This window comes from Lemur catta, chromosome 11 (genome assembly GCF_020740605.2).
Source record: "Lemur catta isolate mLemCat1 chromosome 11, mLemCat1.pri, whole genome shotgun sequence".
NCBI lineage: Eukaryota > Metazoa > Chordata > Mammalia > Primates > Lemuridae > Lemur > Lemur catta.
The window spans coordinates 116,325-137,154 of record NC_059138.1 but is presented as its reverse complement, the minus strand read 5'-3'; the positions used below and the strand labels follow the sequence as shown (position 1 = coordinate 137,154).

General features: G+C 53.7%; 1 protein-coding gene across 8 annotated transcripts in view; it reads right to left on the bottom strand.

Moving 5' to 3' along the window:
• The window catches only part of VIPR2 (vasoactive intestinal peptide receptor 2), a 50,621-nt gene that overhangs the window by 7,086 nt on the left and 22,705 nt on the right, over positions 1-20,830 (bottom strand). For 4 of the 8 annotated variants that reach the window (XM_045564472.1, XM_045564475.1, XM_045564478.1 and 1 more), the window contains exons 5-6: positions 5,110-5,207; positions 2,833-2,974 (exon numbers count right to left, since the gene is read on the bottom strand). In XM_045564472.1, coding sequence (XP_045420428.1) covers positions 2,833-2,974; positions 5,110-5,207 — 240 coding nt within the window. The remainder of the gene's footprint in view (positions 1-2,832; positions 2,975-5,109; positions 5,208-20,830) is intronic. The other 4 variants (XM_045564474.1, XM_045564477.1, XM_045564479.1 and 1 more) reach the window with 1 other exon arrangement.

Below are 20,830 nucleotides of genomic sequence, written 5' to 3'. Positions count from 1 at the left end.
ATACTTGTACATGAGTGGACATACTAATGCATACATGGGTGGATATACTTGTATGTGGTGGATATACTTATACATACATGGGTGGACATACTTATACATGTACATGGTGGATATACTTGTACATGGTGAATATACTGGTACATGAGTGGACATACTAATGCATACATGGGTGGATATACTTATACGTACATGGGTGGACATACTTATACATGTACATGGTGGATACACTTATACATACATGAGTGAACACACTTATACATGTACATGGTGGATATACTTGGACATGGTGGATATACTTGTACATGGGTGGACATACTGATACACACATGGGTGGACATACCTATGGGAAACTCATGGTGGCCTTTCCCGTGGGCCTGTGGTGCAAGGACTTCGCCCGCAGTGCTGACCCTGCAGCCTGCCACTGCCCCCAGGGCTGCCCCTCGGCCAGCTTGCCCTAACTCCCCTTTTCTCCACAGCAGAGCAGAGCACAGTGCGATGCATGAATGTGTGTGCAACTGTGTGCACATGCACCTGCAAGTGTGTTTTTGTATGTTTACATGCATGTGTTTGCATGTGCACATGTGTTCTGCATGTTTTCACATGTGTGTGTTGACAGGCCCTTCCACTCTCCCTTCCTCCCGATCCCTCTGCCGTTCTGACCTGGGCTGTGGGCCGAGCGTCCTAACCATGCGGTCACCACGATGCTGTCCACGTGGACTCCAGCCGGAACCTCTGGCTCTGACCCTCCCCAGCCTGCGGGCAGCAGGCAGTGGCTGGGCCGGAGCTCAGCGCGGGCTGGGGCCTCCCTGCTCAGATGTTTGGGCCTCGCTATGGAGCTCAGGGCCAGCGCCCCACCTTTCCTGCCCCGGGCAGGGGGGACTCAGGCTGAGGAAGCCTCGGGTGGGCATCGGGAGTCCCCGTGGACCCTGCCTGGAGGCTGCGGTGGCCTCTGGGAAGAACCGTCCGCCAGCTGGCCCAGGCCCCGCAATGGAGGGGTGGCTCCACCACCTTCCAGGCGGCCGGGAAGAGACCTTCACGTTCTTGGCTGACCCTGCCATCTAGAGAAGAGGCCCTGCCCTGTGTGGGGGAGCTGCACAGGGGTTCTGCTCAGGAGAATAACGGTGGTTTGGTGACGCCCAGCTGGGAACAAAAACGTCCAAACAATCAGCCAGAAGGAAAGATGTTTCTTGTTCCTCATGCCGGGGTCTGACTATATTTGTGGCTGAGGGATCAACTCAAAACTCTGGGGTTCTTCAGGGGACACCAGGAGGAAGACCCAGCTCCCCTCTGTGGCCGTGTCCCCCTCCCCAACTTCCACCCCTACTTCCCCATCCCCCTGCTCGTCCCTCTTGCCGGGGCAGGAGCCACAGGGACGTCAGGGGCTGGCACAGGGGACGCCCCTGTCTTGGGCATCCTGGCACCTGACACTGGCCGTGCAGACCTGGAATCTGGACCCAGAGACTCGGGCACGTTGCCGGGTGTTCCTCTGCCCCTGTGACCTCATTTGTAAAACAGGGTGATCACTTGCATTTGCCAACAGCATGCCCAGAAACAGCCTGGCACTCGGAAGAGCCCCCCAGCGGTGTGGGGCTGCGGCCTGGCAGGCGGGGGCGCCAGGGCCGGCGTGGACCCCGCGGTGCCCGCCAGGTCCCCGAGCCCGGGCAGGTCAGGCCCCCCGGCTGAAGTGTCCACATAGAGCTGCAGCTGCCGCTCCAGACAGACGTCTGACTCTGGTGAGTCTGTGGGGACGCCCATTTCCTTAAATAAGAGCTAAAGAACGAGGAAGGATGAGGCCGTCCCAGCAAGAGGGAGCCCGACGTTCTCCCGCTTGTCCCGCGGCCCCCAGCGCGACACTGCGGGGGGAGACCCCGTCTCCGGACAAGAGCGCCAGGCCCCGACTCCCACGTGGGGACGTCCAGGGGAAGGATCTTGTCTTGATTCTGTTATCACAACATGCACAGGGTTCCCTGAGCCAGGCGATGCCTGGAGACCTGAGGGGCAGCCGCCGGACGTTCCGTGGAGCTGCACAGGCTTCACTCCCTAAAACCACATTAATTCGGATCTGTTCGGACCCAGCAGGTGGAGCTACCTGCCCGGAGCATGAGAGGGGAGTGCCACATCCCCGGCTCCTGTGGGAGGGAGGACCCCGGATGGGGCCACACACCAGAGTCCCCAGTGCTCGCAAGGGGGCTGCAGCCTTGAGCAGCAGCAGAGAAATGCCCGGTGGGACCACCTGCACGCAGGGGAGCTCATGCTGTTCGCTGTGCTAAACTGGCCTGATGAGGCAGAATTAACCACCAACCAGCACCGTGAATTCAGCCATGGGGGGAGGGGGCACGGAGGTGGGAAACCGCCTACACCGCATTTGCAGAAGCTGGTAATTAAGGTCAGGCGTCCTGGCAGCGAAGGGCTGGGCCCAAGCGCAGGCACGGACGTGTGAGCGGGCGCACCGTCGGCTGCGTGTGGCGCTTATTCACTGCACAGCTCGAGTTCCTCCAGCAGCCCGGCTGGATGCATTTATTGCTCAGAATCCAGCAGACTTAGGCAGAAAGTGACGGAATTGTGTGTGCATCTACGTCAGAGGGTTCCATCCCAGCGGTGACGGGTTCCCTCACCTCGGTCTGTCTGCCCGGCCCGGCCCCCTCGCCCTGCCTGCCTCGGTACCCCCGTCTTGCCGCCTGCTCTGCCCGCTCTGGCTGGGCCACGTCTCTCGGGCCTGGCCCTGTGCCCCGAGATGCCGCCACCTCGAGAGGCAGGAGCAGACGCAGGGGACAGAGAGGGGCGGAGCCCGGTGGCGGGTGCGTCCCAGGGCCCGAGTGGGGAAGGCCTTACCCAGGAGGACGGCTGGTCCCGGCAGTGCAGGGTGCCGGAGCTGGAGAAGAGCACGTCGTCCTTGACCAGCACGGAGACAGCTCTCAGCATGAAGGACAGGAACAGGTTCAGGTGGATGTAGTTCCTGGTGCAGCGCAGCTTCCTGCGGGGAGGCAGACGCTGACCTGTGCACGCCCCAGTGACCGCCTGGTGGCTCTGACCTCCGGCTTCTCACTTACTTAACCCTTCCTTTACCTTTGTGTATTTAGGTTGCTTCCGGTTTTGCGTTATGATAAATATTGTTGTACATAAATCTGTCCTCTTGTTTCGGACCATTTCCCTGGTGGAGACCAGACTCTCAGGACGAAAGCACGAAGCCCCAGCAGGAGCCCGAGTCACGGGAGCCTGGCCCCGAGTGGGGGCTGCTCCTTCTCTGGGTCTCCTTCTCGCTTGGGCAGGGAGAGCGCCAGCCCCTCCTCAGCGGAGGAGTCAACACCCGGCCCGGCCCGCGAAGGCCTGGCCTTTCCTAAAAGTTGATTTCGCCCAGTTACAGGAGCTCGGGAAGGCGGGACCACCCTCTGTCGAGCCTTCCGGACCGTTCCTTGGGAGCCCACTCGCGGCAGGTCGGCGCTGGCCCAGGTCAGACGCACAGGACGGCACCTCCCCTGAGCCGCACCCCTTCTCCCTCTCACACCCGTCCCTGGCCCTGTCGTGACCCGTGACCTGTGCCGTCCAAGCCCAGCCTCAAGCTACACGGAGCGAAGGAGGTTGAAGTGAGGCTGCGGCAGCAGGACCGGAAGCCAGAGCCCATCTAGCAGATTGCGGTTCTAGCCGGTATCAGTGGCTCTTTCTAAGCATGAGCTGAACACCGTAATACACGGATATTTCACGGAGACAGCAGGAGTTACAGTAATTGTGTAAATTATAACTAGTTATTAAGTGGAAATAGTTTTAATTATAATCTTTTTCTAGTTTAAAAAATAGGTGTGAGCAAATTTAAAATGAAGGCAAACTGCTGAGGCAGAATCAAGCGGAGACCAGGAAGTCACTCCATGACCAGGAAAGGGCAGGAGAAGGAGAAGCCGCAGGGCAGGTAGGGCAGGCGGCAAGTTTCACAGCGAACGAGATGAAAAAGCTCTTTGTAGTGTTAAATTTTTTGAGATAATAATGTGGAGGAGATGAAGAGATGTTTTCAGCAAATACATGTTGAATTTGGTAAGTTTCCTATCCACAGTGAAAAAAAAAACTGACATCATCATTGGAAATCAGAACTAAAATCATCCAAAGCAGGGCCCCACCCCTCAGCCCCCAGCAACACCGGGACCAACCTCGCCACACTCTGACGGTCGAGGTTTCCAGCGTCCAGTCAACGCTCCGCCGGGAGGGAGCGGAACACGCCGGGCACACGTCTCACTCCCGCGCCCGCCACCCACACGCTCCTCTCGTGGGCACCTGGGCACGTGTCTGCTGCGGCCTGTGTGGCTTCCCTGAAAGACGCGTGCACCCGGCACGCCACTGCCATGCCTCACTCAGACCCTGCAGGTGACAAGTGGCTTTGCAGACACACCGACAGCCTCACGCACGCGCTGCGGCTGCCCCCAGGCAGCAGCCCCCAGCGGAGCAGCCACAGATCTCGGGAGGCCCGAGAGAAACAGCTGGGGAGCGAGGGGACACCCCGGGGGACCCAGAACGCGGCGCAGGCTCAGGGCAAAGAAGACCGAGACTGTCACGAGTCCCTCCCTCGCCCCCCTCCCCGCAGGGCAGGCAGGAGTACTGTCTTCTTGTGTAAGAAGCACAGAGTGTTTAAATTAAAAGGTGAGTGTCGGCCGGGCGCGGTGGCTCACGCCTGTAATCCTAGCTCTGGGAGGCCGAGGCGAGTGGATCGCTCGAGGTCAGGAGTTCGAGACCAGCCTGAGCAAGAGTGAGACCTCGTCTCTACTAAAAATAGAAAGAAATTATCTGGCCAACTAAAAATATATATACAAAAAAATTAGCCGGGCATGGTGGCTCATGCCTGTAGTCCCAGCTACTTGGGAGGCTGAGGCAGGAGGATCGCTTAAGCCCAGGAGTTTGAGGTTGCTGTGAGCTAGGCTGATGCCACGGCACTCACTCTAGCCCGCGTAACAAAGTGAGACTCTGTCTCAAAAAAAAAAAAAATAAATAAAAGGTGAGTGTCAGCATCGTGCGTCCCTGCTCCCACCTGGGTGGCCCCGACCTGCCCCGAAGGTGCTGAGAGCCCTGAATGGAAGCTCTGCTTGTCCCGCAGGCTTTGCAGAACGGCCCCTCTCGGCTCCTTACCTGAAGACGCAAAGAATTATGCTTCCGGTTGCGAGGGACATCAGAGAGACACTGTAGCCCAGGGTGTAAATGGCCTTCACCAGGACGTAGAACGTGACCTGCAGAGAGAGAACAGACCTGCGAGCTGACGGTGGCAGCGCCAGAGGCGGGAGGACGCTCCCTGCGGACGCCCCGTGGCCCCCACCCCCACCTGGGCTGAGCGGTGGTGTCGACACGGCCACCACCCGCCTTTCCCCAGGACAAGGCGAGCAGACGTGCATCTGAGGACATTAGAAGCCCCGAGGCGCCACAGTGCAAGGCTGAGGCACTCAGGGGTCCCCTGAGCCAGCCCGCGGCCGGCTGCAGCGTCTCCTCATTTTTATTTTTGTGACATTTCCTGGTGCAGCGGGACTCATGGTTTGATGGTCGTGATCTCCACGAGACCACCAGGCCCAGGAGGCATCAGTGACAATCAAGGCAGAGACGGGGAGCCCCACGTCACGGGGAATCCGCCCCCCAGGAGGAGCACGGCACCGGCCGCGACACTCTAGGAGCATGTGCGGAGCCTCCGCTGACGGCTGCCTCTGCTCTGCGAGTTTCCCCGAAACCGGCTCCTACGTACGGGGGAAACCAGTCCGTGATGAATTTTATTTTTGTCAAAAAGCCCTAAAATCTGTGCAAGTACTACCAAACCTCACTGCTATTTTACAATAAAAAATCTGAAGCCAAACACAAAAGGCCATGCTCAGGTTTGTTAGTTTTGACTTAACTACAACGTTACTGTTTAATCATGATTTGGAACATCTCAGCCCATTTCCTTGAAACTGTAGCAAATTCTCTTGGGAACTCGGGCCCTGCTCACTTAGGGCAGCTCACAAAGGGGCAAAGGGCAGAGCTGACGGGTCCCTCCTGCCCCATCCTGCTGTCCCCCTGTCACTCTGCAGATGCCATTAACTACCACGCTCACCTCACCTGACCTCCACCCTCCCTCGGCTCACGTGACCTCCACCCTCGCTCAGCTCACCTCCCTCCCACCCTAAGGTCACCTGGCCACCAGCTGTGCCCCTGCAGGGCGAAGCCCGCAGGAGGGCAGAGGGATCTTTCCTCTTCTTCCCTCTCCACCCCGAGGCTCCGGTACTTGGGGGCTGCTCAAAATGCTACTCCTGCGGGACCTTGGTACCACAGGTCCCTTTCCTGCCCCTCCAGCCAGAGAGAACTGGCGTCCCGTGTGGTGGGGGACCACAGGGGACACAGTTCTCATTCCTGGGGTCTCAGCTGCCCAGACCTCTGCAAAGAGTCCCTGCACTCCGTGCTTTTCGGTTTTACCCTTTGCACCTATTTCCTGTTGAACCCTAAACTGACACACTGTTCTTGCACACACAATAAAATTTCTGGGGAACTAAATCCCCATAAAAAGAACATCAGGTTGACCAGGAACCTTCACTACACTGAGCTTTTGGAACTAGAGACGCCATAAGGGAGAGAGGACCTCAGGGACGGTGGCAGTTCCCTCTGAGTCTTGCCTGCAACGTCTCAGACGCCGTCTCTCCTGCCCGAAGCCCCCTCCAGAAAAGCCCTGGTTTGTCTGCGGGTCCCCCGGCCCCCTGGCCACACTGTCCAGTGCAGGGTGCTGCAGACCCGGCACCCACGCCTCACGTTCACTGAATGAATGAAAAAGGCTCACACAGAGCCGAGCTGAGGTTTGAACTCCTCTGAAACAACCGCACACTTTTGAGAAACACGTCATTCAATCCAACGTGTGTTACAGGTCAACAGACCTTCTGGGAGCAGGTCTTCCGTTAAGGGGCTTGTTTCTGCGCCGTCTCCTGGGTTCCCAGGACCTGCTCCTGCCTCCTACCTGGGACTGCAGGACGCCACGTGGCGCAGTGGCAGCCTCCGCCCCGGACAGCGCAGCCGACCCAGCAGGCGTCTCCGAGTGGCCTCCACCTCGCACCCCACACTTTCCTTCATGATCCAGATGACCAGGACAGGGCTCCAGAGGTGGCACGCCCGGGGAGGTCTGCCCTGTACTCCCCGTGCCCGGGGAAGGCTCAACCGTGGACTAGCACATTTGAGAAACATAATACTGGCAAATAGTTAATGAGAAAATTAAGTATATATCCCCTCAAACAGTTCAGGTAATCAAGGTTAGCATAATTCTGACCTGGCAAATCAGTATGTTAATACAATTTCAGAAGGGATTTTTCCCTACCTTATTAAACCTCAGGAGAGAAACCAAGACCCCCTGGTGAGTTGGATACTGGTGCTCCCCAATACTTCCCTTGCCACATGTGGCTATTTAGACTGAAATTAATTAAACGTGTCTAAAATGTAACTTCCAGTTACTGAGTTGCACCAGCCCCATGTCACGTGCTCAAGGCCGCCTGTGGCCAGTGTCACCGCACTGGACAGAGCAGACGGCTCTCCTAGCACTGAGACCGGCTGATAACCGTCCATCGGCACGATGACCCTCAGTCGTTAGTGAACACTCAGACGCAGCATCCTCACACTTCACTGCCACCTGCAGGGACACACATGCTTCCATCCGTCTGAGAAACGTCACCTCTGCTCTGTATCACAGCTCTGGGGTTTGCTCCCAACACAGAGCCCGAGACCCAGCGTGGGTGGAGTGGCAGCGACTGGAGGCTCACGGCCGTGGCTGGGGCTTTGCGGTTGCCCCCTCGTACACGAAGCCCAAGAGGCTCCAAGCAACACTGACTTCCTGCTGGTGGCCCAGCCCTGGCAGGTGACGAGTGACGCTGTCCGGGCACCTGGGAGCAGCGGTCACCTCGTGATCTCAATGCTTGCGGATTTCCTTCTGTGAAAGCGCTCAGCTCCACGTGGGCACTTCACATCTCAAGAGTGGGCAACAGCTCTGATCACTACAGGGCTCTAAAACACCATGATTTCACACTAGAGAGAGAAAGACAATCCAGCAGGAAATGCACATATTTGGCACAAAAGGGCTTGGTCTGCAGCTGTGACCCAGGAAGTCAATTCCACCACTGACTTCGGAAAGAAACTTTTGCAAGACCTTGAAGTTCTTTCCGTAGGTCCGAGATCCTGGCGGGGCCAAGGAGAAGGTCAAAATTTAACGCTATTACTTGTACCTGCCAAAGAGAAGCAAAGGCTTCGCTGAGGTCACTGAGCCACGGCCGGTGGCTGAGCAGAGCAGCCCGGGTGGGCCCGCCCCTGGCGTGCTGTCTGGACGGCCAGGCTGAGGCTCCACACAGGACCCTCTGTTTATGAACCGGCATGAATCTGACAGCAGAAGCAGACCAAAAACTACAGACCAATTTCACTTACAAATATAAAAGGAAAAATCCCTAATAAAATATCTAGGATACAGTAAAATCAATTTAGAAGTATGTTAAAAACACACACACCCACCTCAAGCAGATTTTTCCCGGCATACAAAGGTGACATATTAATATAATTATGATAATTACAATATCCTGCACCCGCTTGTCAATGACAAAAGGCTTATCTCAATAGACATTGTTTATCCTTGTTTATTCTCTTAATGAAACAGAATTATCATTTCCTAGGACTCGTTAGAGCAACTGGCTCACTGCGGTACCAGAGGACCCGCGAGGAGGAAGCCCAGGACCGAGCTGTAAGCCCTTTGGGTTGCGGAGCTGTTTGACCAGCGACGGAAAAGCAGGGACTTTTCATCAGGAAAAATGCACACGGGCACGCGCCCACACTGGACCCTGCGCACACGGGCACGCGCCCACCCAGGCCTGCGCACACGGGCACCCGCCCACCCAGGCCTGCGCACACGGGCACCCGCCCACGCCAGCGCCTGCGCACACGGGCACGCGCCCACCCAGGCCTGCGCACACGGGCACCCGCCCACGCAGGCGCTTTTGCACACGGGCACGCGCCCACGCAGGCCTGCGCACACGGGCACCCGCCCACCCAGGCCTGCGCACACGGGCACCCGCCCACCCAGGCCTGCGCACACGGGCACCCGCCCACGCAGGCGCCTTTGCACACGGGCACGCGCCCACGCAGGCCTGCGCACACGGGCACCCGCCCACCCAGGCCTGCGCACACGGGCAACCGCCCACGCCGGCGCCTGCGCACACGGGCACGCGTCCACGCCTGCGCACACGGGCACACGACTCGCGGCCAAGCGACCCAGAGGCGAGGGGGAGCGTCTCCGTTAATGAAGTCAGAAAGTCCACTGCTGCTTCTACCGCAAAAGGCCTCCCACAATGTAGACGATAAAGTAAAACACGGAGAGGAAGAAACAAAAGCGCTACCTGAGGATGGGTAAGTGTATAAAAAAATGAAGAAAAGGCAACAGAAATAATCAATAAAACGACCAGGCAAACCTAACCAGGCTCACGCGGGCGCCACACAAACGCTAAACACCCAGTTACACCGCGTTCACCGGGGCGGGCTCGGCCCGACGCTCGGAAGCGGAGCGACAGCGGCGAACCCGAACAGGGGACAGGGACAGGGGACAGGGGACGCCCGGCCCGGCCGGCACACGGGCGGCCCAGCGGGGGCGGCGGAAACTGCAGGCCGCCGTGGAGCGAGCAGCGCGGACGGGGCTGGGCCTGGGGCGGGTGGGACGTGGCGGGGGCAGCGCGAGGGGACCCCGGATCCACGACACCGTGAGGGGCTCCGTGCAGGGGGGCGGCCAGGTCCGCGTGAGTCTGGGAGAACCGGTGAAAAAACTAGTCCTCATTTAGTACAGTCGCTGCAAATAAATTCCAAGTGGATTCGAGAGTTAAAGTACAAACATTCATAAAATAAGGAAGCAAATACAGGCGACTGGGTAGACGTCTGTTGCTGAAGTGCAGAGAGACCAACTAGGTCTTTAAGGAAGCCTTGAAATAAGTGGGAAATAGATTTTTGAAGACTTTATTTGTACTACCAAATATATCTTAAACAAAATTTGAAGACCAGTGGGGGGAAATATTTGTAACAAGATAAAGCCAATGTTGTTGGTAGATAAAGAGCTCTCACCGTGAATAAGGAAGGCATTCCAACAGAAAACTGGCAGAGAAAACAAAATTAAACAAAAATTTATTAATAATAAACCTAGAAAACCTTTTAGCCCATCAGTAATCAACAAAACGTAACTAAAGTACTGTTATCTTTTTATTTATTTTTATTTTTGAACAGAGTCTTGTTCTGTCTCCCGGGCTTCAGTGCAGTGGCATCGTCATAGCTCACAGCAACCTCAGACTCCTGGGCTCAAGCGATCCTCCTGCCTCAGCCTCCCGAGTAGCTGGGACTACAGGCGCACACGCCACCACACCAGGCCTGTATAACTTTTTTATGTCCATAAAATTGGTGATAGTTGAAAATACAGACAACTTTGTGTTGGTGAGTGCTGTGATCTGAATATGCATTATGGTTTGTGTTTGGCCAGATTCCTGTGAGGGAACTTGACCTTGCTGTGGGTGGTGTCAAGAGGTGGGGCCCTTGGGAGGGCTCTGTCCTCATGGTGGGACCAGCGCCCTCCTCACAGAGGCTTGGGGGAGACTGTCTGCCCCCTTCGCCATGTGAGGACCAACAAGGCACCCTCTTTACGGCACAGGCCTTGAGTCTGCGGGCACCCTGGTCTGCGGCAGTTTATCCTGCAGAACTGTGAGCAATAAATTTATGTTATATAAACTACCCAGACAAAGGTATTTTGCTGTAGCAGCACCAGCTAAGACAGTGAGAGTAGTGGCTAAAGCTGTATATATTTCTGGTGGGATACACACTGGCATATCTTTTTTGGAAAAGCATTTGTATATAATCAAGAACATTAAAAATATTCATATCCTTTGACCTTGGAACCTGAGATTTATACAAAAGTTTATTAATTAAAATATTAAGATATTTTTAGAAAACCCTAACTCGTGAGTGATTGAATGATACTAATGTTTAGTTTTGACCCAAGCAGATTAATAGGATAAGATATCTGCTATGGTCGAAAAGTCTGTGTCCCCCGCCAGTTCATATGTTGAAACCTTACCCCCCAGGCGATGGTATTTGGGAGGTGATCAGGTCACGAGGGCGGAGCCTCAGGATGGGTTAGTGCCCCGATAAAAGAGACCCCAGAGAGATACCCCACCCTTTCCCCCATGTGAGGACAGCGAGAAGGTGGCCTTCTAGGAGAAAACAGGCCCCCACCAGATGCAAAGTCTGCCAGCACTTCCAGCCTCCAGAACTGTGGGAAAGAAATTTGTTTACAAGCTGCCCAGTCTGTGGTATTTTGCTATAGCAACCAGAATGGACTCAGATAATATGCTACTAAAAATCATTCTTATGACTAGATATCTATAAGAACTTGTTTTCCTTAAGCTAACAGAAAGAGCAAAGAGCATGTAGGAAAAACTGCAGTTCATAACTCTTATTTATCCTGTTGCACAATCTTTGTTAAAATTCCTTGGGAGGTCACTCTGTTTTGTTCAGAAGTGGGAAAAAGATCTGAATCTCTGTTTTAGGACAGCTGTTGGAAAACAGGAACCCTCATAGTTAGGATGTTTTAGGGAATTTAAGGCAAATGTGGGTTCCACCTGCTCCAAAATCTGCAGACCAGGATCTTGTGGTTTTTTGGAAAAATGGGTGAGTTTCAAAAAGCATAATTTGGAACTGCTGCGACCACTTTGGGGAACATTTAACTTAACGAAGATAGGGCATCTTAGGGGTTACCCTTGAAAAGAGACAACAGAATGCATGCTTTGTTGGCATGCACGAGCTTCTAAAACACAACAGGATTCACTACAAGAGTCCTTACAGTGTGCAAATGAAGACTCTTGGCCATCTGAGCAGGTTACCTGGACTTATTTTATCTGCCAGAAACACAATTTGGATCCAGCTATTCTTTTACAAACCGGCAAGTTCTGTATTATAGTACCTGACACATGAATAAAATTTTACCACTAAAGCTACCGATCTGTTTGCGTATGTCTGTATGTTCGTGATGTTGTGTACATGTGACATTTTTTACCTCCGGATGGCATTGCTGAAATTAATATGTAAAAGATTCTATTCAACTGGCTTAAAGAAAAATAGCACTTATATAAATTAAGTATTCCTAAAACTCTCAGAAAAATAGGACTTAACCCAAATGCTTTTTAAATGTGGGTAATCTTTGGTAAATAAGAATATTCTTGGTTTAGTGAAAAAAAAAAAAGATACACCTTCAGAATTGTCAGTATTAGATAAAATGCAGACATACAGCTTTTATTACTAGTCAAATTATCTCTATGTTACAGAGTTTTTAGATGAAAAACAAATGAATTAAATCAATATAAATTCAAACAAAATAATGAAACATTAATTGCTGAACATCAGTTTATCTGCCTTTGCACAGTAGATATGAAATGAAGATATTTGAGTCTGTCTTGTGCCACACTGAAGAACCATGTTCAGAGATTTGCCAATGGACAGAACACTGGTGTGACAGGCAGGTGACATATAGAGAAATTACAGAGAGAGAGAATGAATCTGTGTATCTTGTGTGGTCCACCTGGCTAAAATTGAATTATAAGAGTTTAAAAGTGAGCATTAATATCAAAATACACTGATGCAAAACTATAATTTGGTCTTCTCTTTGTAAAAAGGACAAACTTTTCTTGAACTGTTGATCTGCTCTGATGAGAGATTGTGAAAGGTTTTTCTCTGCCTTTTGAGTCATTGCCTAGGAAACAAAGTTTCTGTGTTTTATCAAAACAATTTCCGGTGCTTCATGTTGTGTTTATCAAGTCTTTGATTACTTAAGCTTCTCTACTAAAAGAGCTAAGTTTTTTTTAATAACAATGTAACTTTCTCTATTTGCTTTTGAAACATTTGTCACTTCTGTTAAATGAATAATGTCTCCATCTGTTTTCTTTTGCTATACCTAAATCCCTGACACTGGGTAATTCATAAAGAAAAAAATTTATGGCCGGGCATGGTGGCTCACGCCTGTAATCCTAGCACTCTGAGAGGCCGAGGTGGGTGGATTGCTCGAGGTCAGGAGTTCGAGACCAGCCTGAGCAACAGCGAGACCCCGTCTCTACTAAAAATGGAAAGAAATTATATGGCCAACTAAAAATCTATATAAAAAAAATTAGCCGGGCATAGTGGTGCATGCCTGTAGTCCCAGCTACTCGGGAGGCTGAGGCAGGAGGATTGCTTGAGCCCAGGAGTTTGAGGTTGCTGTGAGCTAGGCTGACGCCACGGCACTCATTCTAGCCTGGGCAACAAAGCGAGACTCTGTCTCAAAAAAAAAAAAAAAGAAAAGAAAAAAATTTATTTCTTACCATTCTGGAGGCAGGGAAATCCAAGGTCAAGGGGTCGCATTTGGTGAGAGCCCTCATGCTGTGGCGTGACGTGGCAGAGGGCATCACAGGGCAGAGGGCAGGCTGGCTCAGGTCTCTTTCTCTTACAAAGCCACCAGTCCCAGCAGGAGAGCCTCATCCTAATGGCCTTTATGACCCTAATTACCTCTAAAAGGCCCATCTTCAAATGCCATAAACATATGAATTTGGGGATTACGTTTCCAACATGTGAAATTTGGGGGACACATTCAAACCACAGCAAATAACTACTGTGAGCCTTTTTAAACAATGTTTTGTTAATAAATCCTTTCAAATTATTGACAAAATTGCCAAAATCAAATTCTAATGACGTCTTTTTGACCTCAAACTAATTTGGGGATTTTCTGGAGGGCCCATGTAAAATAGCAAAAGAATTTCTTCTCATTCCTTATAAATAGAGAGAGGTGAAACTACTGAGGCTCGACTCATGGGAGGAACTATCAAATAACAGCGAAACTCCTTAGGCTTATTCGGTACGTTAGATTGCAGGGGGAGCATTGTCACATACAGGTGATGATTAACCTTATGTTATATCTGTCTGGATGGATGTTACTAATATAAATGTTCTAAAAATTGTATGAAATTTCTGGAAATCTGACAATGTCCTGGTATCATGTTGTCAATCTTAATTTTAGTTATTATCTTAAATTGTCATTAATGATGATCTCTCATCAAATCCTTATGGCCCCACGTCTTGTCATCTACAGATAGTTACTATTTTCACTCCTGTGCTTTTCCAAAAGCTTCTGCAAGCAGCTGTGATTCAACATTTGAAAAAGATTAATGAAAAAGGCTCTGACAAGTACAGCTTCCTGATAACGTAAGATTATACCACTGACCTGGGTGAAAAGTTCCAAAATTCTGATGAGACACCGATGGCTTCAAAAAACTGCTAAACCAAGACCGAGCCGAACAAGAATTAATTACATGAGACTGAAAGAAGTGAGGTTGGTTAAGCCAAAGTCTGAGGACATGCCAGGAAAACACAAACCACAGCCGCACCTGGGACTCCTTTCCCAGGGCGGGTTCGGGACCTTCAGTGTCTGGGGGGAGGGGACACACAGAAAGAGAAAGGGAGGGGTGGCCTAGTGAGGTGGGAGGTTACGTTCTCGTGAGGCCCAGGAAATAGACATCATACATAAGACAAAGTGAGCATTTGAAGAGAAAAGGGAGTGAAGTGTCAGTCACGCAGACGTCCCTGGGTGGGTGGAAGAACGATGGACCTTGTCTCACCTCCGTCCTGCACCCGGGAAGACGAACTTGTCATCAGCATCATTAGTGTGGAGTGGAGCAGACTCTGGTTTTAGGAGCTGGACTTCGTCTGCAGACCCCAGGTCACAATTTGCATGTCCTTGTTTACGGGAGGCCAGCTCAGTTTTCCAGGGACGATCTGTGGGACAGTCCCTGCAGGTGCCCAGGGCCTTCGCCTTCCTGTGGGGACAGGGCTGGGGCGCGTTGGCAAGCAGCTGCTCCTGCGGAGGCATCTGCACGACGCTGCACCTTCCCTCCTGGGTGGGGAGTGGGGTCCTGGCCTGTTCCTGCTCCTTTGCAGCAGGGTCGCGACCTCCCGTGTGTTTACCTCACAAGCGTCCAACTCGGCAAATGGTCTCCGTGAGAAACAAACAACAAAACCAGCGTGAAAACCATCATCCAGGGAACCCACTGAGGTTCTGGTCACTGAGGAATGTGACGGCTGCACTGTCAGCTCCGCCGTGAGGACATCCCACAGGGACAGGTGGCGGCCAGGACCGACCTCTGCCGCTGAGCCCGCGACCCTCCTCCGCTCAGCAAACTCACGGGGACCCACTCGCCTGGCCGCGAAGGGCCGAGCCCGACTCCTCCGTCCGCGCGACGCAGCGATGACCCCGGTGGCCTGCTCACCTCCACCAGCGAGAACTCGGCTCCTCGAACTTCCTTTCACCATATATAAACCCTCACGAGATGAGCTTCTCGCCACTTTGGGTTTTAAAGTTTCCCTGTTCACAAACAGTTTGGTTTTTGTTCAGTAAAACAATCACATCAAGTGACTCTCTCTGAATTTCCTTTTGATATCCCTAGAAACTGAAATAAAATCCTAAGCCCTCCGCTGACTGAACTGACCCCCTCTTGGCCAAGGGGGCCCCAGAAAAGCCTTAAAACTGAGTTCCTGCCATGAAGGTGGGAGGTCGGACTCACCACGTTATACGCCCCACCCTGTTTGGAGTTTAGACGCAGAAACTGCCCAGCATTAACGTTAACAGATCATGACAGAGACGCTTTGTGACAATAAGATACTGAGTCACAGGACCTAAGGCCACCCAGGGCAAAGGCTACACCCCCTGCCGGCCAATTTGCATAACAGGTCACCTGAGTCTGTGTTTTGGCTGGTCTCGGACTCAGACTTCCTCATCCTAATTTAACACATTCTGAGCCTTTAGACAAAGCTTCATTTCTTTAACCAATTGCAAATCAAAGAATCTTCGAGCCCACCGGTAACCTAGAAGCCCCCACTGTGAGATGTCCTGCCACCTGCCATGTACGGATTTGCGACTTTGCCTGCAGGTCCTGTCCCGTGAATGGATGAAACCGAACCGTGGCCCGGCCGCCACAGGCATGTTTCTCAGGACTTCCTGCGACTAAGATCCGGGCCATGTTGCACAGATTCCGCTCAGAATGAGCCATTTTAACCTACTTTGCAGAGTCTGCGTTTCCCGTGGCGCCCTGTGCACTGCTTACTGCACACACGAGGGGTCTGGGGTCGGGTGGGGTCTGCTCCTGGACGCACACGGTGCTTTTCTGCCGCGGTAGAAATAAGTTTTCACTGTCATCTAGCAGCAAACCTTCAGCGAGACCCCCTGATTCTGCTGAGCTCAGGTGTAGGTGACGGGGCTCTCGGTGCGACCCACCTCTGTGGGGAGCAGGGAACCTCCCCCCGTGGAGATTTTCTACACAACCATCACATCCAGTGTAAGCGGGAACCGCTGCGTGCTGTTTTCGGGTGCATGTGCCACTTCACGCATGTTTCTGTGACAACGGGCAACCTGAAGCCATCCTCGTTACCTGGCTTGCTCACCCACTTCCTTCGCATTTCTGAGGCAGCACAACAGGTTGTGCTAACAACAGACACATGGACAAACAGGCAGGCAGACCGATGGGCAGAGAGACAGACAGGCAGGCAGACAGACGGGCAGATGGGCAGACGGACAGGCAGACGGGCAGGTAGACAGACAGATGGGCAGAGAGATGGGCAGACAGACATACAAACAGACAGACAGATATACAGATGGGCAGGCAGACGAGCAGGCAGACAGCTATCATGGAGTGTGGCCACAGGCCATTCCCAACGCAGGGACCAGCGGGGTCCTGGAATTCATGCCAGAAGGTGACGAGGTCCTTACTTACATGTAAGTGCGGCCACCATCGTTCTCGTGCAAGTACACATGGTGCTGTTTCATATTTATGTTAACTGTGGTGGCCTCACGTACAGCACAGAAAAGCAACACCTTCAGTGTTGTGACGCTGGCGGGGCCTGGAGGGTGCGTCCCCTGGGCCTGCTGTGACTGAGGCTGGTGTCCCAGGGAGAAGTCTGACCCTGTCACGCCATGTGACAGTGCTCGAGCGCTGAGCCGCGCGGCGTGGCACCCAGCAGGCAGATAATCACTGACTCTGTGACTCGCCACCGTGCACCTTATTTTAAGGAGCTACGCTGAGTGTTCCTTTTTTTGGTGTGTGAGGGTCAGAGGAAGAATTGATCTTCTTTTAAAATCCATATATGACATTTCTGAGACAGAGAAACAGCCACAGATATTCTGGAGCTTTTTATCCTACTAAGACCTATCTTCTGCATGGAGCTCCTGACAGAAAAAGGCAACCAACCTGGGATTGGGCACCTTTGTTTTTACCAGATATCCTTATCTTTGCTTTAAAAATATGTGCCTCGCAGATCACCTGAATCTAAATGTGGGAAGACATCACAGACCCCAACAAAGAGCCTCACGATGAAATAACAGGCACAGAAAGCCTTCAAAGACAGGAATGTTCTGGACTAAAGGAGCCTGAACATCACAAGTAAACACAACACAGGATCCTGCCCTAGAAAAAATGCCTTAAAAACACTGACGCAACTGGACTAGACAATAGCATTGAAAAAATGTTAAATATCCTGGTCAGGCGTGGCGGCTCACACCTGTAATCCCAGCACTCTGGGAGGCCGAGACGGGAGGATAGCTTGAGGTCAGGAGTGTGAGGTTGCCGTGAGCTAGGCTGACGCCACAGCACTCCAGCCTGGGCAACAGAGTGACACTGTCTCAAAAAAAGGTTAAGGATCCTAAATTTGATGACAGTACTGAGGTTATTTAAGAGAACAGCCCTGCTGTGAGGAGACAGTGCGAAGGCGTGTCTTGCCTGCACACGCCCACGCGGCGGGGGACAGAGACAGCGTCACCCACTGCAGCTCAGGACCACAGGGGTCCCTTGTGCTATTCTTGCAACTCATTTACTTCAAAATAGGTTTTAAAAAGATGCCACAGAGAGGGAATGTGACAACTGAGTTTCCACGTTGTCCTGATAAAGTCCAGGGTCAAAAGATAAACCTGGTATAAATTTAAGGATGTAAAATATGATTTTATTTAAATACAAAAGTAATATAGTCTTATTTTTGAAAAAGTAGGAAGTGGAGCAAACAGCTTCAGCAGGGAGGCGGTGAGGCTCACGAGGGCCCCGGCCCAGCCCTCAGCCACCCACTCGCAGACCCGCTGCCCACCCGGCTCCAAACCGACAGGCCCAGCCAGCAGGTGAACCTCTGCAAACTCTTCCTTCTCCTCTTTCTAGTCTTCGACAGACCTCCCCAGTACCCAGTGAAACAAATATCGCATGCCTGCTTTCTTCCAGGATTTCTTAGGACCCTAAACATTAGTCCTGAACGTTTGTGTGTCTGAGGCAGAGGGTTACGCAGCGAAGGCCCTTGCGGCCCCGAGAGGCTCCCGGCAACAGCTGGTGGGGACGGCCTTGCCCAGCACTGTCCCAGCACTGTCCCAGCCCCCCGCTGCCTGCTGGAGCCCCACGTGTCTGTCTGTGTCTGCGTCCCCCACCGAGGAGCAGCGGGGAGACTGGGCCTCCCTGGGCACATCCTGGGCTGCACAGGGACAGATGTCTTGGAGAACCGAGTACAATCCCGGCCCCACGAGGCCTGTGAGGGTCCATGGTGCGTGTGGCCGCAGCCCACCGTGTGTCTGGCAGACCAGCACTGAGAAGGGCCTGCTACCTCCGTCCCCTCCGTGGCATTGGCTTTTCTTCCGTCCCCACGACTCCCGGGCCCGTCTCCCTCGCTGGATCCATCCTGGTGCGTGCACCTTTGCGCCTGCATCTTCCGGAAGGCACCGACCTCTAACTTCTGCACTTTGCCTCCTTCTTTACGAGAATCTTCCCAAGAGGTGGGCACCAGTGTCTCTGCGCTTCCTCCTTAACCCCCTCCCTGGTCCCATCCCTCCTTTGGCCTTGAAAAGACGCATCGTTTACTCGCAAAGTATCATCACGTGCACAGGTTCACTTAAAGCTATTGTCAGACGATAGCCCTCGTGTCTGGTCTGTCGAGGGGACGTCTGAATCATGCTTCTCCGTGTGGCCACGTTTCTGCCTGAACCCGGGGCAGCCGCGGTGGCCCCCTGGGTGGAGCAGCTGCAGCCCCTCTGCCCCGTCTCTGACTGGCCGCCTGGTGGTCCCCAAGCCAAGTCCCGTCATCACTGGGGCCGCCCACCCCCGCGGGCTGGCACCAACCAGCACTCACTGTGCCCTGAAGACCATGATGGGGCTCCCTGTGCCATCGATTCGAAATGACATGAGGGCACTGTCCTCAGGAGGTTAAATAACACCAGACTGAGCAAACGAGGAGCAAACTCCCAGGTCAGCTGCCCACTCAGTCCCATGCCCGTTGCCATCTGCAGGGTCCAACCCCCACTAATGTCCCCGTGGGCAGCGACATAGGGCAGGCTGCTCGGGGGTCTCTGCCTGACTCCTCCTGGCAGCCAGGGGTGTCGATGTGTCCCCGGGGCTGTGGGGGGTCAGTGAGGGGAGCAGTGTCCAGGACAGAAGCACCGGTGACAGGTGGCTATCAAGGACGGGCGCCTCAGGGCAGTGAGGCTGGCACTCAGTGGCGGAGTTACCGCTGTGGTCTGAGCGCTGAGAGGAGAGCGCGGAAATATTTTTAGGAATATGGCATAATATGGAAGAAATGTGTCCTCTTGATGCATGGGAAGGCGGAGATGCCAAGGCGGCTAAATTTAGCAGACATGCTCTTTCTCTGAGAACTATGTTAGCAAACACGGGAGCCACGACGGGGCGGACCACCTCTCCTGCCGGCCGCCGGTGCACCAACGCAACCCCTCGCACCATGCTCGGCCACCTCTGACCGCAGGGCAAGGGCTCGGGCGGGACCCCGAGGTGTTGGGGTCTTAGAGGACGACTTCACCCCTGCCCAACCCTGACTGGACGAGGGCACCCAAGGTGAAGTCCTCAAACCACCACAGAATTCCTGCTCCCTGTGGGCTGTGGGCAGCCCAGGCTTTGACGGGACGCCTTCTTCTCAATGCCCAAGTTTCAAGAAACACGAGCTTGGAGAGGAGCCTCTCGGAAGCTGAGCAGTAATTTAAGCCAGTCTGGATGCACGTGCTGGGCTTCTGGTCTGACCGGCAGGGCACAGGGGCAGGGTGTCTCCAGAGCCCGCGGTGAGTGACAGGGGGACGGCTGGTTCTCACGCCTGGGTCCCCAGGACCACGGCCTCTGGCCTCTCACCTCAGGACTCCAGGCTGCACTGGAATCCGCTGGGCAACTTACTGGAAGTCAGGGTCACACCTCGGACCCCTGAGCCAGAATCTGAGTCTCAAGACCCTGGGGGTCGGTGAGACCCACAGGTCGTGACCCCACAGTCCACGGCTCCAGGCCAGCCGGGACGCTGCAGTCTCCACCCCCTCCCCAAGCCACAGTTGCCTCTGGGGGCTTTTGCTCCGTTTCTAGGCAACACAGAGCCCAGCCCCACTCATCACACGGCCCGGCAGGGCAGGGAGCCCCGGGATCCTCCAGTGTCTGGGGACCCCAAGCACTTGGATGTGACGTTGGTCCAACTCCAGAACTGCCAGTTTGGGGGAAGCGGCGCAAGGAGGGGAGAGAAGAGCAGCAGGTGGGGCCACAAACTGTGCCCTGGGATCAAGCCCTCTGCTCAGCGGTTTAAGGGCACAAAGTCTCAAGTGAAAATGTCCCTACGCCGAGGCAGGATGCCTGACGCCGGTCCTGGCAGGACACAGGCTGGAAAGAGCTTGGATGTGGACGCCAGTGACAGAAGGGGCCCCTAGCTGGGACGTGACCAAGGCTGGCATACCCCAGACAGAGGCCACGGCCCCGGCCTGCAGAGCTCCTGGGGCTGCCCCTGCCCAAACGGCTGCAGCAGTGGCCCCTGC